The sequence below is a fragment of the Lissotriton helveticus genome, chromosome 5_1 (genome assembly GCF_964261635.1).
Source record: "Lissotriton helveticus chromosome 5_1, aLisHel1.1, whole genome shotgun sequence".
NCBI lineage: Eukaryota > Metazoa > Chordata > Amphibia > Caudata > Salamandridae > Lissotriton > Lissotriton helveticus.
The window spans coordinates 511,871,594-511,898,537 of NC_136065.1; the positions used below are offsets into that span (position 1 = coordinate 511,871,594).

General features: G+C 47.0%; 1 protein-coding gene across 1 annotated transcript in view; it reads left to right on the forward strand.

The window, feature by feature from the left end:
- Window positions 1–3,772: 3,772 nt before the first annotated feature.
- NECAP2 (NECAP endocytosis associated 2) overlaps window positions 3,773–26,944 on the forward strand; it is a 111,790-nt gene continuing 88,618 nt past the window's right edge. Inside the window, exons 1-2 of the mRNA XM_078642847.1 lie at window positions 3,773–3,926; window positions 19,290–19,390. Coding sequence (XP_078498973.1) covers window positions 3,835–3,926; window positions 19,290–19,390 — 193 coding nt within the window. The 5' untranslated portion in view covers window positions 3,773–3,834. The remainder of the gene's footprint in view (window positions 3,927–19,289; window positions 19,391–26,944) is intronic.

Below are 26,944 nucleotides of genomic sequence, written 5' to 3' on the forward strand. Positions count from 1 at the left end.
ACCTAATTGGATAATGGGTCACCTTATGAGCCCCTGTACAGAGTACTATAGGTACCCAGGGCATAGGTGCATCCAAGGCCTACCAGGGGCTGCAGCATATCTTTTGCCACCCCTGGCTGGCCATCCAAACTGACACAACTGGCTGATCACTCAGCTGGGGCAAGGTCGTGTAATCACCCCTTGCTTAGATATAGTATACCTATGTCTAAACCTATATCTGGACACATATGCACCTATAAGTCACTCCTATGGCAGGCCTTAACAATCCTGGAGGCAGAGTGCTTGGTTTTATGTGAGATGGTGCTCTAGCATGTGCTGAGCCTGTCTGCAGCTATCGGAACCATGTCCTTATAGCTGTTCCAGGGTATTGCCATACCATATACTCTTAAGTGCATTATAATCCTCGCGGTTAGATGCTATCTTTGGTTTGGCTCTATCAAAACATGTCGTGTAAGGTGTCATACGCTTTGGAATACTACCCCCTCGCCAGTTCTGGCGACGGGGGTAGCATTCCACACCTCTAGAGGGAGAAGACATGTTACTTTCCTTAAACACGGTTAAAACTAACCAAAGCCTCAGCATCACAAAATGGATGCTGCTGCCACAGACACAAGTCTGGCCTCCTGCTGCTGACCGAAACTCCGGCAGGGGAGGCCTGGACAAAAGGTTTCCTGTCACAGGGAGGTGCTAACACCACCCCAGACAGGAGATAGTGGATTGGGGCAGGGAGGGCTGAATGAAACTAGACACTGCCTGGGGCACACAAGGTGTCCCATGCATAGCCCAGTTCAAACCGGTGCTGGGGCACTCCAGCCCCAGCTCTGGCGCGAAACTGGACAAAGGGAAAGGGGTGTAACCCCCCCCTTCCTGGGTCCCACCCATAGGAGGGACCTAGCAGGTAATCCAGCCCCTTGATTTGGAATAAAGGTAGGAGCTGTGTAACTCTGGACCCTTCGACATCCTACTCGACGTAGAAGACTGAAGAATCTCCCTTGTGGTCAATGAGTGACCACCCTGTGCAAGCAGGCACCATCAGCGCTCAAAGGTTTTCTCTGTTGTTGCTCCCGCCGGAGCTCGAACGACAGAGATCGACAAGAACCAGACTCCCAGACTTCCAACAGCCCGATCCACAGCCACAGTAAAGCAGAGACCCGTGGAGGCGAGGTGAGACGTGGGACCGGCCATCTTGGAATGCCAGCGAAGTGCTTCCTGTGCAGCTTCCGAGGCACCCTCGAAGCTGTGCATTGGGGATTGAGAAGCCCCAGCCCCGAGCAGCTTTTGCACCGAAGATCACCTCTCCACACTCACCGAGTGCTGCGTGGGGCCCTTTTGCATTTTCCTGCTCGACGCGTTGTCCGGTCACTTGCCCGTTGGCTGGTGGCCTCTGTGACGACGAACCTACAAATTTTCACTGCTGGTCTGGTTGCTCCAGACTGGCTCTTGCTCCCCTGAAAAGGAGCAGCCCACCAGACCTTGCTGGTCTGATCCAGAAGCCATCTTCGATTACTGCGTGGGTTGCATTTGCCATGGCCTGTTGACTCAAATCCGGAAGCCGACACCGCCGACAGCGAGAGCCTTCGTAGGACAGTCCGTGCCCAGCTCCTGGTCATCGTCGATACCTCCTGGTCCACGTGGCAGCGGAGACAAGCTTCACGACAACCGCCTGATTGCGCCCGACATCGCCTGGTTCCTTCCTGGTCACTGGCTAGTGACCCAGACTCTGTCCCCTCTGCTTTCAGGTACTCTGCATCTTCGATCCACCCTTGGATCCAACCGGACTCTTCTCTCCTGGTCGCCTGCAGCATCTTTACCTCCAGGCTCCATAGAACACCACGACGAAACCCGACGCACTTTGACACCTATGCACCCACTTCCTGTGGGTGAGGTAACGCGAGTACTCTGGTGCTCCTGTAGTGGTTTATACCTATAGTGTCCTAGTTTTAAGTGGTTAAGTTCTAGTCCAGTCGGAAGACTTCCAAATCTGCAACTTTTTAACTTTTACGCACCATTGACTTGTATTGGTGCATGCGTGTGCATTTAGACACTGCACCCGCATCCTGTGGGCCTCCCACGTCCTAACTGCTGTTAGTCCAGTGTAGCCCCAGCGATTCCTAAGGCCCTAGGCCTTACCATTGTTCGTGACGTGGTTCTTATACCACTATTTTAGTATATGGTTTTAGGGGCCACCGGGCCTATCTATATTTGTGCAACTTTTGTATGTTATATGAAGTTCTTTGTTTAACGCTTGTGCCTCTGCCCTCATAAAGAGTACAGAGGATTATTCTAGTAATAAATACATATATTTTATAATATATAACGTGTGTGGTGTCCTTTCATTTGGTATTAAAAGGATTGCATATGGTAAAACAGCTGGCTTCACATGCACTCTTGAGTTTAGCCTAAGACTGCTTTTGTCCATGCTACCCCTAGGATAGCTGGTCTATAAGGTTGACTTACAACAAATCATCATAAGGGTTGTTTGGACTGGTACAAGGTGCTCACTAGAATGGTGAACATCATACACCAGGCCAACTTCTCACATGTTGGTTACGGGAAACATCATTTACCACGAAGGCATTACAACTACTAACGTTTACCACGTGACACTTACCACGCAGGGTGCCTTCCACGCAGGGTGCCTTCCACGACGTCTTTACCACGGGCTGGGGGGGAGACGTGGTATTCCTTCAAGTCGTTCTGCGTGGGCTTGGGGGGCAGAGGGGGGGGGGCTCTTGGGGGGCTGGGGGGGGTCTCCCCCCCCAAAAATAACAAGCAGGTTACTTTAAAAAAAAAACGAACATAAATTTAAAAGAAAAAGGAAAGAGCCTCCCCCAAAGACGTGCCGTGTACGTCAAAAAAGCAGTCCTTTTTTTATTTTGGTATACGTGTTTTGACGCTTGTTTCAATGGAGGATGGAAGTAAGGGCTCGTAGAGAAAGACGTGCAGGTAAGACGTTTCTAGGCGTAGTAAAATCCTACGTTGTAAATACCAGCGTGGTAAAGCCACTTGCGATGTAAAATTCGCGTGGTAAAGCCATGCGTGGTAATTGAAATCGTGGTATAATCATATATTCGTTGGTTACAGTATTACATGTTACTTGAGCGGATTGCATCCAAGCAAGTTTCTTTAGTATGAAACCTTGCCCCATCACCTAGTTACCAGAATGTATACACGTCATTGATGACACTTGGAATGTTATAGTGTCATCAATGATCAGTTGGGGGAGTTGCTGTCGTTGGTACAGTTGTGCTTACCTCCATTGGAAGAAGAAACTAAATAAATACCCTGTGTATCAACACAACGGTTCCAGGAATTTACTTAACAGTGGTGCTCATCGAAAGCGCTCCAATACCTTCGGGTCGAGTTCGCGCTGTTCGCGGAGTGTATGGTTTGCCCAAGATCAGACAGTTTCTCTGAACCAGAGAATGCAACACAGTCAAACGTGCTGCAAGGGCTATACATTTGCCTCCGCGGTACGTCTTGGTGAACATGACAGCTGTTGACGACTTGCTTTTCTAAAAGAAAAAAAAACACTCGCTTGGGCTCCTAAATGCTTTCAAACTGTTTTCACGTATATCATATTACATTTATAAAGCGCGAGCTGCCCCGGAGGAGGCATCATTAATGAATGAGTGTTTACATTTATTCCGTTCTATTGGAGCTCAGCAGCGACGGACACAACAAATCTAAAGCAAGACATGAAACAAACTCCGCAGCTTCTCTGATGACTCAGCGCGACACTTGCTCCTGCATTGTCGCCTGTCTTCTCTGCTGCATCACACGTAGAACTCCTGGCCCCGCCCCCAGAGCCGGGCTTCCGGGTTCTGTCTAAAGATGGCGGACAGCGACTATGAGTCTGTGCTCTGCGTGAAGCCAGAGGTGCATGTGTACCGGATCCCTCCGAGGAGCAGCAACCGGGGCTACAGGTGAGAATTAGGAAGTGAGTTGTGCAGACAGAGGCGTCTGGGGCTGGCTGACACAACAGGCAGGGGGACGCCCAGGGAGGATATCTTAAGCTCCTGACGAAGTGTGACAGTTGAGCAACAGCAAAGTTAAGTAACTGGACTACAAGGGACAGGGGGAAGGGGCCACCACGGGGGAAGGTAAGGGGCAGTAGTAGAAACGAAGACAGCTGATTGAGGCCACAAAGTGAGATCGGGCAGCTTCTGCGGGTTGGTTGGGCGGAGGATTTAAGTAAAACTACAGTAGTGAGGGGTTAGTAACGAATGCTGTTGCAATAAATGTCGGGCGTTGAGACAGTAGCTTCTGAGTATTAGGGAGCAGGCAGTAAGTAGTGCAAAACAGCAGACATTCTACTTCCCTCCCTTGGTGCTGTGACTGCGTCCCCCCTCCGACCCCACTTAATGGAACTCTGCTCTCTTGGTTTTATGGGTCTTGACCTGAGAAAATTACTATTTGTATATATATATATGTATATAGAGATAACTCTAACCACTAGTATATGTAGTAGACCTTTGTACTCTCTACCATTCCTTTGTGACTCTTAGGGGCATATTTACGTCTTCTGGCGCATCTCTGCAAATCAGCAGGGATGCGCCAGAACAGATGCGTCACGTAATCCCCCCCTTGCGCCACCACAGATGCGTCACATTTACAATGCGGCGCACCATGGTGCAAGGAGGGGCAGATGCGTGACGCATCTTGAGGCGCACAGGCGGCGCATTGCTGGAGTCGCGGCGCAAGAGCGGCGCAACTCCTGCAATGCACAGGTGCTGCCCATACTCAACATGGTGCCTCACTTCTTACGCCTGCTTCAAGCAGGCATAAGGATTTGACGCAGCAGCGTCGTAAAACTGACTCAGTGAAATCTTGTAGATTTCACTGCGTCAGTTTTACTGGGCTTTCCTGAGAGGGAACGCCCACCCTGCGACAGAACGCCCACATGAAACCTGACGCAGGTTTCATGTGGCGCAGGGCTTTACAACGTGACGCATCTGCCTAGATGCGTCACGTTGTAAATAAGTCACAACGTGGTGCATGGTTTACGCCGCCGCTGCGTCACAAAAGTGACGCAACGGCGGCGTAAAAGTGTCACAAGGGGCTTGTAAATCTGCCCCCTAGAGTTTATCCATTTGTATCTCTTCCTTGAGTGACTTTACAACTTGTACATTTGCAATTTTTTTTCTCTTTTTATCCCTTCCTTGTGTGACTCTACAACTTGTACGTTTGCAATTTTTTTCTGTTTGTATCTTTTATGTAACTCATGTAATACATAAGGATTTAGGATCGCAACTGGTTCTTATGTAAAGCGCTCTGACACCTTCGGGTAATGTTCGCGCTATATAAAATCGCATAAAATAAATAAAAACAGTATCACCATTGGCAGGCGCGCAACACCCATTGGGCATAACGGGCTTCACCCCACCCCCTGTGAGCTACCGTAGGCTGGCCTGCCGCTTCGAAAGTATTCTCCTTGCCTTAAAACACGTCTGTTTAAAGTCAGACATACAGTCGTTCTTTACCTTTTCATTTGCCTGCTGTTTGCTCTGCTTAAGCGATCCCTAATAGGTCCATGAAGCAGGTGTGGAAGCATTAGCAGGGATCAAAACTGATGTTATCAGAACCTGCCCATTCCCCAAATACACAACAGGGGTGCCCCGGCAACACTCTCAGTGCAATAAAAGCTGCACAGTAAGCGCCCATCACTGGGCAATTCAGACAAAGATAATGATATGCCTGAAGGATTGTCCATTGGGAAGAAAACTTGCAGGAAATTAGAATTGTGCGTGGCATTACAACATAAATATTTGTAGTCATTTCTTTTATTTTCTTAGTGTCCCGAGACCAATCATAAAGTGCAGTGCAACATGAGTTAAAACAAATATTAGCATCATGACAAAAGCAGTTTGGAGTGCGATCTAAATGCAATAAAAAAATGTCAAAAGTTATTATCTTGATATAGATACTTTTTACCGAGAGATGGTCGAGCCAGCAAATTAACAGGAAGAGCTGACCGAGCCAAGGATATGGTTTGTCTCTAAGACCCTGTGCACGAGTCACGCAATTAAAATGCTTGCCATTTCAACGGTATAGCAAAAAATAATGCAAAAATATAATAATGCCATCCAAAATTCAAAATAGTGCAATTCTTTAAAACGCAGAAGTGTTTCACCTTTGTACATCAGATAACATCACTGCATTAACGAGTATTTATTACAAGATATAGTTTTTGTAGTTAATTTTGAAAACAATCATGCCCCTCCACCCTAACGGCAATGCCATTAGTGAACTAAGGGGCTCATTTAGGAGAGCCCTATGTCACTTTTGCACCAAGGAAGTTGGTACAGTGGGATGCAGGGCTCTCATTTCGATTTATGATGGCATGCAAAGCCACCTTGCGTGGCTTTGAGTGACCTCATAAATCATGAGTAACACGACGCAGTGCAAATTGCTGCGTCACCTTACTCTGTGCCCAGGAGGCATTGCAGTGGTACAGCTTTAAAAGCACCATCAATGATGCTTTTCAAAAACATTTGAGACATATTGTTTAAGTGTTGTAGTTTTGTATTTTCCATCTTTGTACCATGCTTAAAACGTTGTGTTATGTGAACTTGAGTGGTAAAGCCCCCGATTGATGTTTGCCCTAGTTATTTCAAAATGTATGGTAACTCCTGGTACAGCGCATTTCCAAATCGCAAATCCCACAACATTTTTTCTCAGGTAAATTTCAACAGGTTTCCCTTGCCAAAATGTGACTGGGAAAAAGTTTGCTGGGGTGTAAGCGCCTTGTAAATAAGAGAGCATGCAGGTTGTGGTGCAAAAAACACTAAAATCTGAATCTTATGTCCCATTTTCAGACAAAAATCATAATTGATTCTACTTATCACTCCCGAAAAATTGAGACCCACCCCCCTAGTACGTAATTTAACATGTGCAATAGATATCACACTCTCTCTCCTCCAGGGCATTTGTAATCCGGGCTGCATTACAGTTACGTAGTGCACATTATGGAATTGTGCATTCCTAACAAGCATAATTTTCAATGTGTTTTGGGGCAAAAATATATTCAGTCAATATTGTTAGATGTAGTTAAACTTGGATTGGAACCAAGAGGAGTGAAAGATGTGAATACCTACCACCAGTTCATAGCTGACTGACTCAACTTTGTGGGGTTGTTAAGATTTGGGACTGCTTTGCCGTAGGGGTGTCTCCTTTTACAGAATAACCGGGTCTTTACTGCATCCCTACGGCCCCTCGCGGCGGGATGCCTGGCTTTCACCTTGTGGACACCCTGCCGGGGTTTCTCACAGGGGAATACCAGGACGGGTTCCCTAAGCAAGCGCCGGGACGCTTACGGGCAGCCGTGCGCTTTACAAATCCAGCACATTTACATTTACATCCCTGAATCTGAGGTGCTTTTGGATGTTTCTTATCTTTGCAGGGAGTGAGTTTAAAAACTTTGCTTTGTGGACAGGAAAGGAAGTTTTATCAGTGTGTAGCTTCCTGAAGGAAATGCCTGGGGGCTGGGATGCCAGTTTTGAGGCCAGAGTTCTAGTCTGTGTGTATCAGTGAAGCTTTGTTTAGATTCCCATGTGGGCAATGAAAAGTGCTTTGGTAGTGGATCATCTGACCAAGTATTTTGAGAGCAGGAGTTACTAGGGTATTCCAAGAAGAGTCACTTCGAAGCAGGAGCTGCCCTTTTTAGGTCTCGCTGGAGTTAGCATCCGAAGGATGCGTCCAGCTAGGAGACCTATAGCCGCCCGTCTCGGGGGAATTAGGTACAAGAGGGTGTTACGAGCGTCTTTTGCAGATTTGGCTGGATTTGGCTACGTGCACGCGCTTTTGTTACACAGCCTTCCCCCAGCCTGCAACCAAACAACAGGATTTCAGCTGCGTTTTCTCGACTTTCGCTTGCTTTTCTTATGTACTTATTTATTTAGGCATAACGGGATTTCAGCTGCGTGCTCCCGACACGAAAACAGATTACAAAAGCAGACGTTAAGTTACATGGAAATGGGGGCACTATGGCCTCCTGGGCTTCAGTGCACAGCCTTCCCCCAGCTTGCAGGCATTTACGCTAAGACTTCCTTTTGCACTATCGATGCTCACTGAGAGTCTGTGTACTGTTATGCGTGTTTCTGAGCCCCCATCATCCCCATGCCCCCTCCCAAGGCCGATCGAACACCCAGAGCATTCCCATGCGCAAAGACACTCACACAGCCACACTCACGCATGCGCACATACACAGACACACGCATACACAGGCACACACACACACTGCATACACACACGCCCCCTTAAACAGACCCCCGCGCACACAGACAGACAGACAGACACACGCACAGACACACACAGACACGCGCGTACACCCCCCCTCCTCCCCCTCCACTTACGGGCTCTCGCGCACACATACACACGCACACAGACACACACACATATCCCCCCTCCACTCACCGTGCTCTTTTGTCACGTCGCCTCGCTGTGCTCTCCAGGCTCCGCACTCCTCTGGTGTTTTCTTCGGTGCATCACCATACGCGGGGCTTCCCTCACGCTTGTTTCATCTTCTGATCTACTACGGCGCTGACGTCAGTACGCCCAGGGCGCGTGCACGGGCGCGGCCTAGGTGTTTCCTGGTTTTCTATAGCGCACGATTTACCCCATAGGGCATCTCGGCGCTGCCATCAGACACAAGCAAAAGTGAATACAATTAAAACAAAGATGATTTCAGCCATTTCCTGAATTTGTAATTAACAGTTCAGAACTTCTTTTTCTTTCTCCGATTGCTCACGGGCGTTGCAGACATCATGGTCAAGAGTAGAGCTCTGCAAAAGATCCTCACGTTGCTCTTGGTTTTGACTTTTGAGCCTGTAAAGATCTCTGCGCAATGAGCAGTGACCTGTGACCTGCAGCTGCGCGCGAGATGCCATGGAGGGGCACGAGGTGTGGGCCCGAGTGTCGGCTCGGTGGGTTTTTACCTACCTGGGCCAATGGTAAATTTGCCTGTTCCTTTGAGTAAACAATCCAGGTTAGTTCTTGAGCTACTAAATTGCTATTGTAAAATCTCGGATCGCTGTAGGGAGGTGTAGGTTTCACAGTCGTGCAGATTTATGGCGAGCTGCAAGATGGAAGTAACTTTAAGTATGGGCGAAAGGGGAGGGTTCTACATTAGTGATGCGTTAAGAATAACTTGTCATGTGTATAGCGCTTCATATTGCTTGTCTGCCGCTTCAGAGTGCTTTAATTAACAGGTAATCTAATTTAACGGAACACAATTTACCAAACACGGAAGGAACACATTCTAGCCCGTATGTTGCATATGTCCCCATAAGTCTCCAGCGAGTGCTTACTCATCCTGCTCTGAATAAAAAGTGTGAGGTGGGCAGATGGAGACAGTTAATATGCCAACATTTGAGTGTAATACTTGAGCTGATGCTTCTATGTTCCAGTGCTTAATTTGTAAAAAAGAAAAAAAAAGTACAGAAGCCCAAAGTATTTCTTGGGAGCCCGCCTCCATCACTGCCAAATGCCAGGTGTGACGATTACTGCGTGGTATTGATTTCCCCTCTTGCCTCTTTCTTTCACAACTCTACACTTCTTCTGTCTCTCATCTCACTCTAGTAAGTTCTTTTTCATCCATGTTGTTTCCCCTTGTCCATGTTTTCCTATCTTTCTCTTCCTCCTTCTTTTGTTTCTGCCTTTATTTCTTTTTCTCTGGGCCAGAGTTTTACAAACAAATGTCATGGCCTCCCCAAAATGAGTGCCAAATCCTTCCCGATCTGCAACTGCTCATGGCATTGGCCAAACATATAACTGTGCTTTCATATTCTGTAGTGATCCTTAAAACAAATCCTGATTTAGGACCATGATAATCCTGGGGTAGACTCACCCTGCCATGCCACTATAATTCTAGTTAGTGTACCTTTGTTGTTCTCTTTCCCTAGACCCGCCACTGCTATATCAAGAATATTTATAAATTTTTATTTTCTTCAACATTGGATACATTTGTCTACCTTGCCTTGACATCTTAAATTTGTAACACCTTATACAGTTATGCAGGTTTCATCTGCTTTTTTTTAAAATGTCGACGTGGCTTGGTTCTACTCGCAAATATGTTGTAACATTAACACTCTTTGTGGATAGCAAGTGGTAGTTTTCTTTTTTTGTTTTATTAGCTGCTACAGTTCCTTAATACTGGTGGCATTGGTACCCAGAGAACACTCTGATCATTGCTTTAATAAGTTGTTTATTTTTACCTTTAATGTAAATTCACATGTTTAGTTCCCATGTCAAGTTGGTAGTTTAAACTAGCTTCTGCTTAATGTTTGTGTTTAGAGTTTGTTAGACCTGCCTAAATTATGCTCTCCGCTGATCTAAAACGTGAACAGCACTTTACCTTTTACCGTAGGCAGATAAGTTGTAGCTGACTGATTGGAATTTAAACGTTGGTAAATGAATGAGGCAAAATCACAAAGATATGTACCACTAACTCTTGCAAAGTAATATTTTGCACAGGCATTTTCTACTTTCACTTGTTGTGGAAGTGCATTATTACCTGTACTTTGTCTCTAATTGTAGTAATGAGTTCCATAAAGCTAAGACAAAAAGTCCCAATGCTCGAGGCTAGACACATTATCACTCAGCACCACCACATTATCACTCAGCACCACCAAATTATCACTCAGCACCACCACAGCATCACTCAGCATCACTCAGCACCACCACAGCACCACAACAGCACCACTCAGCACCACCACAGCATCACTCAGCACCACCACAGCATCACTCAGCACCACCACAGCATCACTCAGCACCACCACAGCATCACTCAGCACCACCACAGCATCACTCAGCACCACCACAGCATCACTCAGCACCACCACAGCATCACTCAGCACCACCACAGCATCACTCAGCACCACCACAGCATCACTCAGCACCACCACAGCACCACCACAGCACCACCACAGCACCACCTCAGCACCACCACAGCACCACTCAGCACCACCACAGCACCACTCAGCACCACCACAGCACCACCACAGCACCACCACAGCACCACTCAGCACCACAACAGCACCACTCAGCACCACAACAGCACCACCACAGCACCACTCAGCATCACCACAGCACCACTCAGCACTACCACAGCACCACTCAGCACCACCACAGCACCACCACAGCACCACCCCGCGCCATCACAGCATCAATCTGTGCAACCATTCAACAACAACTGGTTCAAATATGTTCTCTCAATGTTTCAAGCTCCACTCAGCACCACAACAGCACCACCACAGCACCACCACAGCAGCACCACCACAGCACCACCACAGCACCACCACAGCACCACCACAGCACCACCTCAGCACCACCACAGCATCACCACAGCACCACTCAGCACCACCACAGCACCACTCAGCACCACTCAGCAGCACCACTCAGCAGCACCACTCAGCACTACCACAGCACCACTCAGCACTACCACAGCACCACTCAGCACTACCACAGCACCACTCAGCACCACCACAGCACCACCACCGCACCACCACAGCACCACCACAGCACCACTCCGCGCCATCACAGCATCAATCTGTGCAACCATTCAACAACAACTGGTTCAAATATGTTCTCTCAATGTTTCAAGCTTTATTACAAATGTCACAAAAAGATGTTAATATTTCACTTCTATTCTTGGATTTTCATCACAATAAAATACACTGAACATAATCTTCACAAAAGTTATTTACAAAAGTTTAAGCTATTGCCATTATAAATTACAATCACTTTTATTTAAGTATTAATTATTTAAAAAAATTAAAAGCCATTGTTATTTGGAATATCAATACATCTAAGTCACGTAAATACAAAACATGTTGCATTACAAATGCTATAGGTGTCACATTTGCAAAAGTTATAACTATTGGCATTGTAAATGACAAAGCTATTAATTTAGCTATTTTCAAAACCAACACATAAATAAAAAAATTGTCATTTACAAGACCAATAGCTCAAACTTTCATAATGCGAGACCTATTGCATTGCAAATGCTTGTTCTAAATAGGCCCTCAAAGCAGACCTCTCATGATCGTCTCTATAATAGTTGCATTTAGCTGAGGAGACAGCAGGAGGGAATGTGGAAGGGAGGGATGACTTCTTTGAGAACAGAGGCCAGCATGGTTAGGGATTTTTTGTCTTCAGCAATAGTTTATAGGGAATAAATCTATGTTAAATGGACAATACTAAGTGAAGGTATTTTCTGTCTCTGCAGTAATTGCTTCCTGCTCAGATGAGCCAATATGTTACTTCAAATGAGGTTGGCATTAGTTTTGCAGGGTCTATTGATTGTGCCTAATTTCCTGCCATCCACAACAAGGTAGAGACTAGTTTGTCTGCAGCCCAGTCTTGTTCTCACACTATGATTACACCAAAATGTTTTATAATGTTTCTAGTTTATCCCCATCATTCTTATAAAACAACAGTCTTATGCATCCAAAGGTCTTTCTGGGATTACTTCGTCATACTGCTACCAAGCTTCCACCCCAAGAAGTTTTATTTCATAAGTCATTTGCTTCACACAAGAATTCAATAGAAATCTGCAAACATCGTTATCAGCAAACACATTCTCATTTTCAAGTGCTGTTGCAAATTATTTTTAAGAATGTTATTGCTATTTAATAATCTGCTCCCATTTTTGTTCAGGGGTACTTTGCAGGTTTGAATGTCAGCCCTCAGCAGCCATCGTATGAATTCACTAAAATGGCAGCAATAGCTGTAGTGGCATCAACTGTTGATCCCTTTACCCATGGGTAGCGCCACAGCAGCTAATTATTTGCTAGACAGAGGGACTAAAATGTTGAAAATACATAAGACTTTTAAAGCTCTGTTTATTTTCTGATCCTTTCACTTAGACAAGGGGGAACTGAGTGCAGTACAATGAGTACCAAATGGAAAACGAGGTCAACATCTCTTACCCTTGGTAATCCCAGATGGACACCCATGTGTGGGGGTATCCTTCATAATCAAGCTTGTGGGCTCAGTTTTATCCTTAATGCATGTTATTAAAGCGAGTCATATCAAACATGGGTAGTGTTTCATGCTAAATGACTACCCAAGCATATCATATACCCAAATATTTGGTGGGAGTTGTCACAAAGTACCAAATAATATATATTCAACATTCTAAGTGCTATAGACCTAGCATATGTGGCAACTTGCCCCAAACAGCAACAAAGCAGTTTACTATACAGAAAGTAACATACAAATATTGTGTGCAGGTAAATGAAGCATGAACAGAGCAGTAATTAAATAAATGTGCTTTAACTGCATTATTTGCTCCCAATTTTCAAAACCTTCATTTGGTGGAAGATTGCGCAAATATCTTGAAAAATATTTTTTAAGACCAGTTAGGTTGACACAACTGGCCCAGAGTGTTTAGAGTATACGACAGGGCCCACTGGAACAAAATTGTTGCATATCATTATTCTAACAAAGTAGGGTGGGGTGATTTCTTTCCTCGTACTAGGGTCCATGACACACTGACTACTCTGCTGAGCAGCACTGTAGTAGCTGGTGTTAAATGTGCAAATGAATCTGCTGGTCGATTGCCATGATTGATATAGGGGCGTGTGAGCTTAATGTCATCCGAGTTTCACAGCAGCAGAGAGACCTTTTTCAATATACTCCTTGTTGCAAATTCCTGGCAGCGTTACAGACCCCAGTCCTTTTGTTGACTAACATTTAAATATGAGTGGGCTAGCCAATTAATTAACAAGAGACGGGGGGGAGCCATGTATGTAGATTGGTTCTAAGAGACCATGCACGAGCTGAACCTTGAACATGTCTGCCATGTTACTCATGCAACCAATATCAAGTAAAAATGTGATAAAGTTGCTTCTACATTTCCAAAAGTGCATATCAAATTTATTTTTTAAAGTTTATTTCTTTAACCGCATCGCTGTGCGCGGCGTTTTAAAAAAAAAAAGCTGTGTTACATGACGAGCTCAGCTCGTCATGAGCGTGCGAGCGTCGCAACTCTCGTCATGAGCGGGGAAGGGGTTAACATGCGGAAGCGTTTCAACTTAGTACATCGGATTATATCACTGCATTTAGAGGCATGTACTCAAAATTATCGTTTTTAAACATTATTGCACTCCCTCCCCCATACCTATAGTGTCACTGGGGTACTAAGAGGCAAGTATGTTTACCTTATTTGTGGCTTAGATTCTTTTTATGTATGACAAACATTATAGTCTTTAATCAAAATCAAGAAGTGTTTGTACAGCGCACATCCTGAACTCACATATTCAAAGATCTTTTTTTTTGTGATAATAAAGAAAAAGTTGGCATTGTGAAAGAAAATAATTGCATAGGATCACAAAGTTTGGTCTAGCAGGAGCCAGGATTTATCCCACGTTTTCTGGTTGCATTACATTGTGCAGTATAGCCACTAGATGGGTATTCCTTTCTTTCTCCTTTTTTAATATCAAAGATCACTGATTTGTTTTTAATTATTTGTGCCTAAGGTTAGAGCGTGGGCGGCAGGCAGAAGCCACATGAAAGCTCAGCTTGATTTGGGCTCGAAAGTCTCGACAACTGGCTAGAGGTTTAAGTGGGTCACCCATATCTTTTTGGAAATGAATGCACATACCAACCGACCTGCTCCGTCTTTGCAACTGAATAGCTAAATGCAAGTTATCAGGAATACAAAACACGCATATACCTGGTAAAATCTCTAATTTTTGGGAATATAACCAGGGCCACTGGAATTATGCGATTTTGAGGCCGCTGAAATTTTCGCATAGTTATAAATTTGTCGCATTTGCCACATAATGCTGCTGCTGCATAATCTGAAGATTTTAAGAACAAAAAAATTGTCTCCAGCTCAAACGGTTCAAAAGTTACTCAAAATGCAGCAACACTTGTTGCTGCGCAGTCGAAGGCCCATTGCAAAGGTTGCCAGGTCACCTTTCTGTAGCTTATTGCTGTATTTGTTAAACTGGTACTATTGAGTTGTAACTAATGCCCAGACAGTCTTAACAAGTTTTAAAATTATTATACAATAATGAACTAATACTATCCCAAAATGTGCTGCATAATTTGCATTTTCTTGCTGCATACATATCTCAGCCCTTAGGGCATGTATGTGTGCCACATGGGCACTCATGCACATTTCAGGGGTGCAACAGGGTGTCCTTTTGACACTCTGACACCCTTGAAATTGCAGTCTCAATTTGCAATTCTCTAATTGAGAATCGCAAATTGAGAATGTCTTCCCACTCATTCCTATGGGCCTAGAATGAATGGGGAGGTATTCCTTAATTGCGAATTGCAATTTGCGATTCGCAATTAAGGAATATGTAGGATTCGCAAAATTATTTGCAAATCCTACATACATAGCATTTTGCGATTCTTAAATAGCGATTCTCTAAAAATCGCTATGAGAATCGCAAAATGTAACTTTCATACATATGGCCCATTGTCATTTACAATGGCAATAGCTCAAACTCTTGTAAATGCGAGACCTATTGCATTGCAAATGCTTATTGAAATGTGGGTCTAATAAACCTTTATTTGTCTTTGTTAGTGCGCCCTGCTGTGAGATGCTGGAAACTTTGAGTGACTAGTCCCAAATGAAGGCATGGATGTATGGCGTCACCATTAGCTATGTCATTAGAGCACTCAAAACACTACAATTCAAAGATGCAGTTAATTTATATGCAGTTATATTCCTTATATTTTCACCATGTCCACTGTTGTCAATAATCTAGGCAAACACAACTGGCTTATTATTTTTTTAATTTGTTTATTGATTTTTAAAACAAACAAGCCGCGTGAACAGGGAAGGGGAAGACATGCAAATGCATACAGCAATTACATTTGACTTATCCGATCAAATGTTGCAGACAATAACCCCACTGTGTTCAAACAGCTCTCATATCACTAGTAATCTAAAAAATATTTCTTGTTAATGCCTGTGCACAAGGATTCCAAGGGTCCGCTGCTGATTTGGGTGCGTCCTTCATGGCTCCTGCTTGCTCATCGTACAGCAAGATAGGTACTCCAAGGGACCCAAATATCTTAGGCCGTGAACGGTCTGGCATAAGTTCCTTGTACACCATCAGCTGCTTATGGCAATATTCTGCATCCTGGAACCAGCCAACCTTTAGTGGTGGGAGCAGGGCTCTGGCCCCAATGCATAGACACCTGCCTTTTAACCAGCAGCAAAAGCATTCCAGTCAGTCATCTGGTCTAAGAGGGGTCTCATTTTTTGTTAGCCCAGTAGGGCCACCTGTGGCGTGAACTGTGGGTGATGGCCTGTAATCTGGGATACACTGTTATAAACCTTCATCCAATATGTCACTAGCACAGGGCAAGATCAGGCAATGTGCAGAAAAGCAGACGAGGATTCCACACCACCCGCAAACCCATTTTGTGCATTTGAACAGGCGTATGATGTGTCGTTTGCAGAAAATTGAAATGTATCAAGCTAAGTCTATAATTCGGCAAGAGGGCACTCGATTGGGTCAAGCAGTATCGCCATTGTTCCTCTGAAATGAGAGGGGACGCATCTGCCTTACAAGCAGTGCATTCCCCAGGGGCACATACAGGGGCCGTGTCCTGTATTATGGTGTACAGCCTCGTGATCAACTTCTTGAGAGATGGGTTTGTGAGTATTAGGCCTGGGCTGTAAATTCCGTTCAGTTCGCGGAATTTGGATAATTTCGCGTTCCGCGGAGAGCGCGAAATTGCCCAAAATTCTGCGTTCCGTGACTTCGCAAAATTTTTTGCTTGTTCGCGTTCTCAAAATGCGTGTTCGAGAGATATTTCCCCCTGGGCAAGCAAACAGCAATTGCGAACAGTACAAAAGCATCGCAAACAAGCAATTCCGCGCGTTTGCGGAACTTCTACGTGTTCGCGGAGATTTTTTACCATTTTGCAGACATTTGCGTAAGGCGATTACGCAAATTCTGCCCACCCCTAGTGAGTATGTGGTCAATGGCATGCAGCATGTTTGGCGGTTTCGGAAGTGTAATGTATGAAATGCAGCGTGAAGTTGGTGGTACAGCAGTTTTTCTAGGGATGCGCTTGTTGGACCATCACGTATGGTTTGCAGTCTGAGGAAATGTTCTCCGAGGTAAAGAGCGCCAAATGTGGCCAGCCCCAATTGGCGGGCATGCATATAGGGCCTGTCATCGTTCATTGCAGAGAACATAGGGTGTTTTGCTGTTGGAACGGCATGTGCTAAGAGGCAGTCTATGCAGGCTCCTCGCTGTAGGCCTCCCCACTCCCACAGCGTGCAAGATACTGTTCAGCGGACACAGGCCACTCTGTCAGCTTCTGTAGCACTACGCTGCTGAAGCTCTGTATGATACAGCCAAAAGTGTGCGAATTGGGCCTGAGTGCAATCGAAATATAGTTATGTCTGGAGTGCACAGTCTAATGGAAGGGTAGGGTCAGTGTTTCCCATACAACCCTTGGTTGTACACTTGCCCACGCCTAAGCCACTAAGTTAGAATGTAGTTGCTTTAAAAAACTTCTGTTAAGGGGATGGGGATCTTGAGGAATAAATATTGAAACTTGGGAAGGATAATCATCTTTACGACTGTGTTTCTCCCTGACACTTATGGGGGAAGCCTAGACCATATTGGCAGCCTAGACCATATTGGTCATTCCGTTCTGTGGGAGAACAAATTAAAATCAATATTAACATGGTATCAATTTTCATTAATTTGTTAATGTTGTTAAAGTAGTTGCATTATGCACATTATTATACTGTGTATGCAAGGAAAGATGTTAAAAACACTTATTGTTTTAAGTTCAATGAAGATAGGAAATGCTGATTGAAATCTTCTCCATATCACCAATACATGAAACATAGAGTTCATGGAAGGACATTGTATTACTTATTATGTAGAGTTTAGGTTTGAAATAGGATGGACTATCTGAATAAAAGCAACTGAACTGTTGATGTATGTTTGAAATACCCAGGGTGTTAGGGTGGCGAGGTTCATTTCATATGCAGTCACATACCTATACTTTAACACTTGGGCTGTGTGCTAAATGTGTACCCGGCTGAAAGTGAGAGTCGCTTTGATAGATGTTTCAAGCTTGGAAAGACGTGGTTAGGAAGATTATATGCAAAGGGAAATGAGCAAGCCACATTAATATTTGTATTTAGTTTCCGCAGCTACCTCTCGCCCTTCCCTGAAATGACCATTGTCCCACTAGAGACTGAAATATTGTGTCAAAACAATTGCACTCTGTTAACAAAGAAGTACATAATATTCCCAACATACACATGTGCTCATGAATTTTGTGTTGTGTGTCTGCACTAACCTAAAAAATATGCTATGTATGCAAGGCTTACTAAACAAGCTTACAAAACATATGCAGAATAATTTTCCATTCTCATACTTAATAGAATTTCTGCAGCATATTTAATGAACACATTTAATATTACTAGGATTTTACTAGTTTAGATTACGTGTTTTTAAACGTTTACTGCTGAATGGCAGAACTGTCCTTATTGGTTAACCTTTGCATTTTGAGTCTCACACCTCACATTTCATGTACTGCCATCTTGTTGCAGATTTGGCTGGTATTGTGTATTACCTAGGCAGTTAACCCACAATCAAAGGAGCTTTCCCTCTATATACTTCTTGACTGGTAGTGGTAAATGGACCATTGCAAAGGAGATATGCATTATCTCCTCTGATCTCTAACCTGCTTGAGATCATTGCTGAGGATTAGAGGCTATTTCCATCAGTCAGGCTTTCCATTATTTAAAATGTCTAAAAATAAAACAGCTTACCTCACTTCTTATTGCCGTGCATATTTCTGAGTAGGGACTAAAGAAAATAGTTTGGTCTTATGTGGTTTATTTTTAATATTGAAATTGTTCACCTACAAACTCTGTTCCCCTCATGCTGACCCCCAATGTGACTCACAATGACATGTCATTTATTATTGCCCTCAGTCCACAGTGTCCTAAGAAGAATACACAATGGTTTCTGAATATAGACTGTCGTTCCAGACACCTAGAGCATCATCAGTGCACCAGCAAGCACTCGGTGTTTGCTCGGAAGCAGTCCTTATCCCCTCTACTACATGGGGTTTGGCCAGATATAATGCTGAAGCAAGTTTGAATGTGGTCCGCTTCACCATTAGTGCCACACTAATTTCTTCTAGTGAAGATTATGATTTCCTTTTTCACTGGTTGATGCATGTACTGTATTAGAGTGGGAGAGCGAGGGATTGCCTGCCTTAGTGTACTGTCACCGGGGATCAGCTGGGAACAAAAGAGAATACTAATGTTTCCCATCTTCCCACAGAGCTGCAGAGTGGCAGCTGGATCAGCCATCATGGAGTGGCAGACTCCGAATTACAGCCAAAGGAAACATGGCCTACATCAAACTGGAAGATAAGAATTCAGGTAATGTAGAAATCTCTTTGGGCTGTTATATTTATTTGTACTCTTTCTTCATGGCATTTTTCTGGTTCAAGTCAATTGGTGAAGGTGGAGCGTTGTCTAGCACTTAGTTTACCATGATTGCATTTAGTTGTAGTTCCATCTCTGTGTTGGCACTACAACACAGTGGACAAACACACTCTATCTCTGAGTCTCAGTCCGTAGGAGCACATGGAAGTAGAATCGCGCAAGAAATCATTGTCCACACCTCTTTTAGGAGCAAGAAAGGCCACTTTATTTAGGACAGGTGCATCATAAATTTCATGAACACATTCATTATTTATTTATTTACATAATTCAACTCTACAGTGAGCCTACGAAACCTAAATCCCAAAACCCCCGAACAAAAACTCCTGCCTACTACCCCTAGCCTACCCAACGCTACCCTCCAGGATGGCCAACCCGCTCCAGGCTGCCCACCCCCACTACCAAAAACCCGCCTCTAAAAGAACAAAGGCACCCATCCTAACAGTGGCAAACCTACAGAAACGTGCAGCACCTAGAGCACCGCAAAAGAAAAAACCCACCCAAAAACGAAAAGAAAAAGAGAGGGAGGGTGGGTGGGGCAAAACAAACCTCCCTTCCAGCCTCCCGCCACGCAGTTACCAACCGCCAGCCTGTCTCCCTTATATCAGCTCGCTAATCAGTCCCCACCTGATTCTCGCGCGAACCTACCCAGGAAGAGACCGGCTCGCGCCTGGCTCTCCCTGGGTCCCCCCTCGCGCAAGAAATCATTGTCCACACCTCTTTTAGGAGCAAGAAAGGCCACTTTATTTAGGACAGGTGCATCATAAATTTCATGAACACATTCATTATTTATTTACATAATTCAACTCTACAGTGAGCCTACGAAACCTAAATCCCAAAACCCCCGAACAAAAACTCCTGCCTACTACCCCTAGCCTACCCAACGCTACCCTCCAGGATGGCCAACCCGCTCCAGGCTGCCCACCCCCACTACCAAAAACCCGCCACCCAGGAAAACCTTTAGCGTTTTCCTGCCCCACCTAAAGGAAATGAAGGAGCACACCACAATTGTACCTAAAGAACTTTACTAATCAAATCCCTGAGTTCCAGAAGGTAAAAAGAGATGCCCAAAGCAGATAGATGCACACCGTCCTCACAAAATAAATGATGTTCAGAGACTTTTAAATGATAATGATCCAAACAGTAGATACCCAAATGGTGACAAAACAGTCGCATTGCCCTGTTCACTTTCCTTCTAGCCTTTTCCAGGGCGGAATGGTTCCTCGCCCCACGCCATTGCAAACGAGGCACAAACGCAGTCCAGACCAGCATGGTGCTCACCCATGTGGTTTTGATGATTTCCAGGTCTTGCTTCATTAGTTTTAACAAAGTCAACCCAGAGAGAGAAACCAAGTCATTCTCGCCCAAATGTAGCACCAGGAGATCCGGAGGGCCCCCCAAACACTGTGAAACCAAAGCAGCCAAAGCGGGAAAAAGCCCACCCCAGCGCATGCCCCCTGTTCCATGCCAGGAGACTTCGTGGGTCATGCTGTTGAGACCAAGTGATCTCCCACAGAGCTGAGTGGCAGCGGCTAAAGCTGCTCGTTTAACAAAAGAGTGCCCCAGTATCCACACCCTCCGTTTGCATCCGGCGACTGATGGCCAAGGACCTAGGAGAAAAAGAAATGTTAGACAAGCAAAATTGCACTATTTTCTCACATATTTTTCACAGCACTTGGAACGCCAACGACCAATGCGACGAATCTGGGACCAGTCCCACCCCAACCGAGCGGCCTCCGTCGCCGCACCAATTCTGAATGAATGGGTACCAAATTGAACAGGATCCTTCCCCAAGCGCAACAAAACCTTGCGTAATACAGCCAACAATTGAGATGCAACTATGGGACTACCATCCGCATGGCAAAATATGGACCCCTGGAGAAAATGTGGAGAGGACACAAACACTTCCCATTCCCCAACCGGGCAACATGCAGAGACACCACTCCTGCCAAGGAACACCCACTTACCCCTCCCCATCTGGTCGGTTTTGGATGCCCGCAGCCACAGCCGCACTCTGTCACTTTCCAACACCACCTCACCGCTGGTCATACCTACCTTGCCCCGTAACCCCAGCAACTCCGATGCCCGAAATGCCCCAAAGAACAACCAAACAAAACACAAACGAAATTTGGCACACTCAAAAGCATCATGACAACACACCTCCAATTCCGGCAACAGCAACTGGAGCAACTCAAAAGTCACTGGCTGCCGGAGCTGCTGCCCACCAGCCCGAAGCCTAGCCAAACCTTTCAACGCTTTACGAACCAACACCCCCCCAACAGGATCCCTCCCCCACCAAAGCTGCCCATAAAAAGAAACCCCAGCCAACTTGCCAGAAATGGTAGTGGGCGATAGGCCTTTGTCCGCCAAATGTAAAACAAACTGCAAGATGCATTGTTCATCAGACCAACCAGCCCTGATCGACCCCATCAAATCCTTACCGAACTGCAGAAACTCATTCCAGGCCTTCACATAACCCCGCCTTGTGGAGTCAGCCACAGAATTTTCTACCAATTGGTGAACCCTCAATCCCCCAGGTCCCATACGTACTGTGGGATCGCTGTTGGTTCCAGGTCCGCCCCAGGAGCTAACTTGCGGAACTCGGACCACTGAAAGCGAGACAAAGAGTCAGCGATGCAATTAGAAGTACCAGGAACATGCCGTGCTTTAAAAACAATATTTAATTGCAGACACCGCAGCATGAATGCGCGCAGGAGCCGCAAAACCCGAGCCTTTTGGCGATTGACAAGGTGTACTACTGCCAAATTGTCCACATGAAACAAGACTGAGCGATTCTGAAACTCATTCCCCCATAGATACAAAGCAACCAGCAGCGGGAAAAGCTCCAGAAACGCTATGCTGCGACCCTGTTCCTTCCAGTGCGCCGGCCAGCCGGCCGCGCACCATCGACCTTCCCAAAAGACACCGAAGCCGTGGGCCCCCGACGCATCAGTGAACAACTGTACCTGCCACACCATGTCCTCATCCGCAAAAAACAAGGACACGCCATTGAACTCTTGCAGAAAACGAAGCCAGACAGTCAAATCGGCACGCACAGCGGTGGTAATGCGCACCCGATGATGGGGAAGGCTTGCGCCGGACATGGACAGACCCAGACGTCTGCAGAACGTCCTGCCCGCCCGAACAACCCGGCAAGCAAAATTGAGGTACCCCAACAACTTCTGAACAGTTCTCAAAACTACTTTCCGCTCCCCCAACACCAGATGTATGAAAGCAGACATTTCCTTCACTTTAGCCTCAGGCAATCTCGCCACCATAGACAGAGTGTCAATTTCAATCCCCAAGAAAGTCAGGGACGTACAGGGACCCTCTGTCTTGTCCGGCGCCAAGGGAACACCCAATTCCTCCGCCAGAGCCTGAAAGATGTTCAAAGCCGACTGACACTGCCCAGAGCGACCTTCTCCAATGAAAAGAAAATCATCAAGGTAATGACAGACCAATACGTGGCCACTAACAAAAGTGAATCGCCACTGCAGAAAGGTACTAAAAGTTTCAAAAAGGGAGCATGACACTGAACAGCCCATGGGCAACACCCGATCCACGTAGAAACTACCATCAAAATGCATACCCAACAGACTGAAATCCCAAGGATGGATGGGCAATAGCCGGAAAGCCGACTGAATGTCGCTCTTTGCCAGCAAAGCCCCAACACCAGCCGTGCGCACGAGCCGCAAGGCATCGTCCACCGAAGCATAATTGACAGTTGAGTCAGCCGGATCAATAAAGTCATTAATTGAAGTACCCTCGGGCCAGGACAGGTGATGGATAAGCCGAAACTCCCCTGCCGCCTTCTTGGGCACCACGCCCAGGGGTGATACAATCAAGTCAGGCAGAGGACAATTCACAAAAGGACCAGCAATCCTACCCGCCGCAAGCTCGGCATCCAGCTTTTTCCGCACAACATGGGGACTCTCCTTCGCAGACTTCAAATTGTCTGACCACCTGCCGACCCTGGGACCCTGATACCCAATCCGAAAACCGATTTTGAAACCCCAAGACAAAGTCTTAGCGGCCTCAAAATCTGGATAATCCACCAGCCAGAGATCGAGAACCTCCTGCCTAATAGGAGTAGGAGCCCTTGTAAACAGACTGCTGCAGCTGTCCCCTACCCCCTGAACCTCTTCCCTGATCACCCAATCGCTGTCCGGGGAAACACTGAGTGAGGGCATGCTTCCCTCCACACTGCGAACACTCATGTTTGTACCTGCAAGCTGGTCTGTTACAGGAACCCCTGTTAAAATGCCAGCATGTGCCAGAGGCGGCTGATTGACCTCTGCCCCAAACCCCCGCCCCAGACCGAGCGGGGCGAGCCGAAAAGGGCCGGTAATACACCGGCTGCCCGCTAGCCGTGTGGGTCGTAGCAGGGGGGTTTGCCGATGCCATCCATTGCAACCATAACTCGGAATCAACCTCACCCCACGAACGCTCAGGGAAAGCGCTCATGCGCGCCCTGAATTCGTCATCGTAGGACAACCATGCAAAGCCGCCAAAATAACTGTGAGCCTTGCGGATGACATCTGCATATTTAAACATGTCTATTGCTTTCTCAGGATGACGTTGACAATAAACGCTGGCATAAATAAGAAAGGCCGAAGTCCAATTCTCTATGGACTTCGGAACACGAGGCCTCCGAGCCAATTCTAATTCCTCCTCTTTCGACCCCTCTTTTGCCTGGACATCCCTATGGAGAAGTCGAAAAACATCCACAAATGCCCCAGACCATATCAGATTCTTTGTTTTTTCGGACAAATGGGACCCCAAAGGCATCCCCACCCCAGAATAAGGCAACTTTTTCGGTAGGATACTATCCTCCGTAACCCGTGCGGCAGCCACCCCACCATCCCCCGATGTAGAAAATTCTTTTGCAACTTGCCCAATAGAAACATTCGAAATTACAGGCCGCTCAAGCCTCGGTGCCAGAGCGACTCGCTCAACCACAACCCCATCCCCCGTACCAATAGATCTTGTACTCTTGACAGGGAGACTCTCCCTAGGCTGCCACACAGACCACCACCCATCCTTACCTCGTGGCAACTGCTCCGACTGAGATTGAACAGTCACTCGATCCCCTTGAGTAGGTCCAGACCTCACTGCCCCTCGTACTGCTGCACGGTCCGCACGAGACGCCTGCAAAACACGAGAAACAGTGGGTTGCCCCCACCCACCCCCTTGGGCCCGTGCTGCCAAAAGCCCAACATCGTGGCCTCTCAACTCCCCCTCTTCCAAATCATCATCATGAAAACTCCCACCGAAAACTGCATCAGAAAATGCGACTTGCTCGCTGCCACTGGGCATAGCCCCATCACCAATACCCCCATCATAAAACTGCCAGTCAATGTTCTGAAAGCTGTGTGGACCGAAAGCTGTAGAAGAGCTATCCGCTCCAGATAACTCCCCCGAAAGCCCACCACTGGAAACAGCCGGGAGGACAGTTCCCGGGCCCGTAGAAACAGCCAACAGCCGCCCAGCCGGAGGCGCAGATTGAAAACTGCGGCCGCTCGAGCCAGACGAAGTGTTCGCAACCACATGCTCCCCGACAGCTGAACCGCAATCACTCCCCAAAGGACGACCCACCGACGCCAGACCAAGAGCACCACCTGACCCAGACGGAGGACCACCCTGGAGGCCACCTGGCCGACCCCTAGGGACCGGGAACAGGGCCTGCCCGGGATACGTGGGCGCCCCCTTGTGTAACAAACCCCTCTCACCAGGATCCAAGGGCGTGGGGGTGGCAGACCGGGGGCCAAGTACACCGGTGGCCGCAGACTTAGTGACCGGGGGGGGCAGCAAGCTGGGTGCAGTGCCCACTGAAACCACGACAGGGGCAGGGGAGGGGGTCTCTGGGGGGGGGTGAGCCGGCAGCGCGGCAGTGTGTGTCCCAGCGGCAGCGCCACCGACAGGTGGGTGGCCAAAAGCGAGGGGGGGAGCAGGACCAGGCCCCGGCGTGGCAGGGGAGAGCATGAAACATTGGCCATTTAGCCACAGATATGGAGAAACCCTTTCCGGCAAAGAGGGCGCTGCATGTAAGGAATCCACAGGCAGCACAGCAGGGGGAGGGGTCAGCGAGTGCCCGTGGAAATCCAGGCTCCGCCCCCGCTTGGGTTTAGGGCCCGCCTGCGGCTTCCCCGACTTCCCCGGGACCAGTCCGCCTGAACGCGGAGCCTGCCGGCCCACAGAACGCCCCCGCCTCCCCCTGGGCGCCCCACGTGAACCAGCGCTAAAGAATGGTAAAGCACATACCTGCTGGAGGGCGCCCGGGTCACCCGGCGGGGGCTCCACAGCTGCGGCGGGCAAAACGAGCATGGGCCCGTCCGCCGGCATGGCCGCCTCGCCGTCTTCCTCCTCCTCCGTGCCCAGGGATAAACACGCCTCAACAGCCCTGGAAACGCCCTCCGAAGCCTTGCGAGGGGGGCGGGCCATTCCTACCCACGCCTCCGCCGGGACACCCGGCCGCAGCAGGTCTTCGCGCCCGGCCTCGCAGAGTATCTGCACGGCCCTCCTGACCTCCGCCGCTTCCTCCATGTGACCCGTGGAAACAAGGTACACCAAAACGCGCGCCGCAAAACAAACCTCCCTTCCAGCCTCCCGCCACGCAGTTCCCAACCGCCAGCCTGTCTCCCTTATATCAGCTCGCTAATCAGTCCCCACCTGATTACCTGATTCTCGCGCGAACCTACCCAGGAAGAGACCGGCTCGCGCCTGGCTCTCCCTGGGTCCCCCCTTGCACTACACAATGTGATGCTTAACCACTACATTACAAAATGGATTCATCACAACTGCATGAGGGTTATTAAAAAAATTAACAAAGAGCACCAAAACATTACACATGGATAAAGATGTTGCATTGTGTCACTGTGTAAGGATGCTAAAATAAAGTACACAGCTAGAGGAAATTCATAGCACTTACTCATTAACCTGCTAATCCTCCCTGAAACATGTACCTCGCAGAACTGACTGCATCTGCAGTCAGTTGCCATTAATGGAGCAGTTCTATCCTTCACCCTTCTAACACATTTTTTTAAACCATCTTAATTGGGTTTTATAGCATTCTTAATCCAGGTTACAGAACAGTTGCGCTGACCTTTTTTACATGTCACGGCATATTGATCCCACGATAATCAGTGTACATATGTTATACTTCTCCGGGTTCATCAGGAACTTCTGGTTCATTGAGTTATGAAATCTGGAACATAGTAAATAATAAGCCATACCAGTAGCAGTCTTATTCAGTAGGAACAAAGGACAGAAAGTCCCCCCCCCCCTGCTCAACAACGCATCTGCCCTGCACAAACCCACTCCCAGGGAATCACAAATCTTGGGAAGCACGACCCTACACCCCATGCCCCTTGTGCACTTTCAGACTTGCCATTAGAACGAACTAACATGTATGGAGGGGGTGGGGGGAGGTACACCTCAGCGTGGGTCACTGTGTCAGCAGGGTAAGTGTCTCAATCCTGTGCAGGGAGTTCC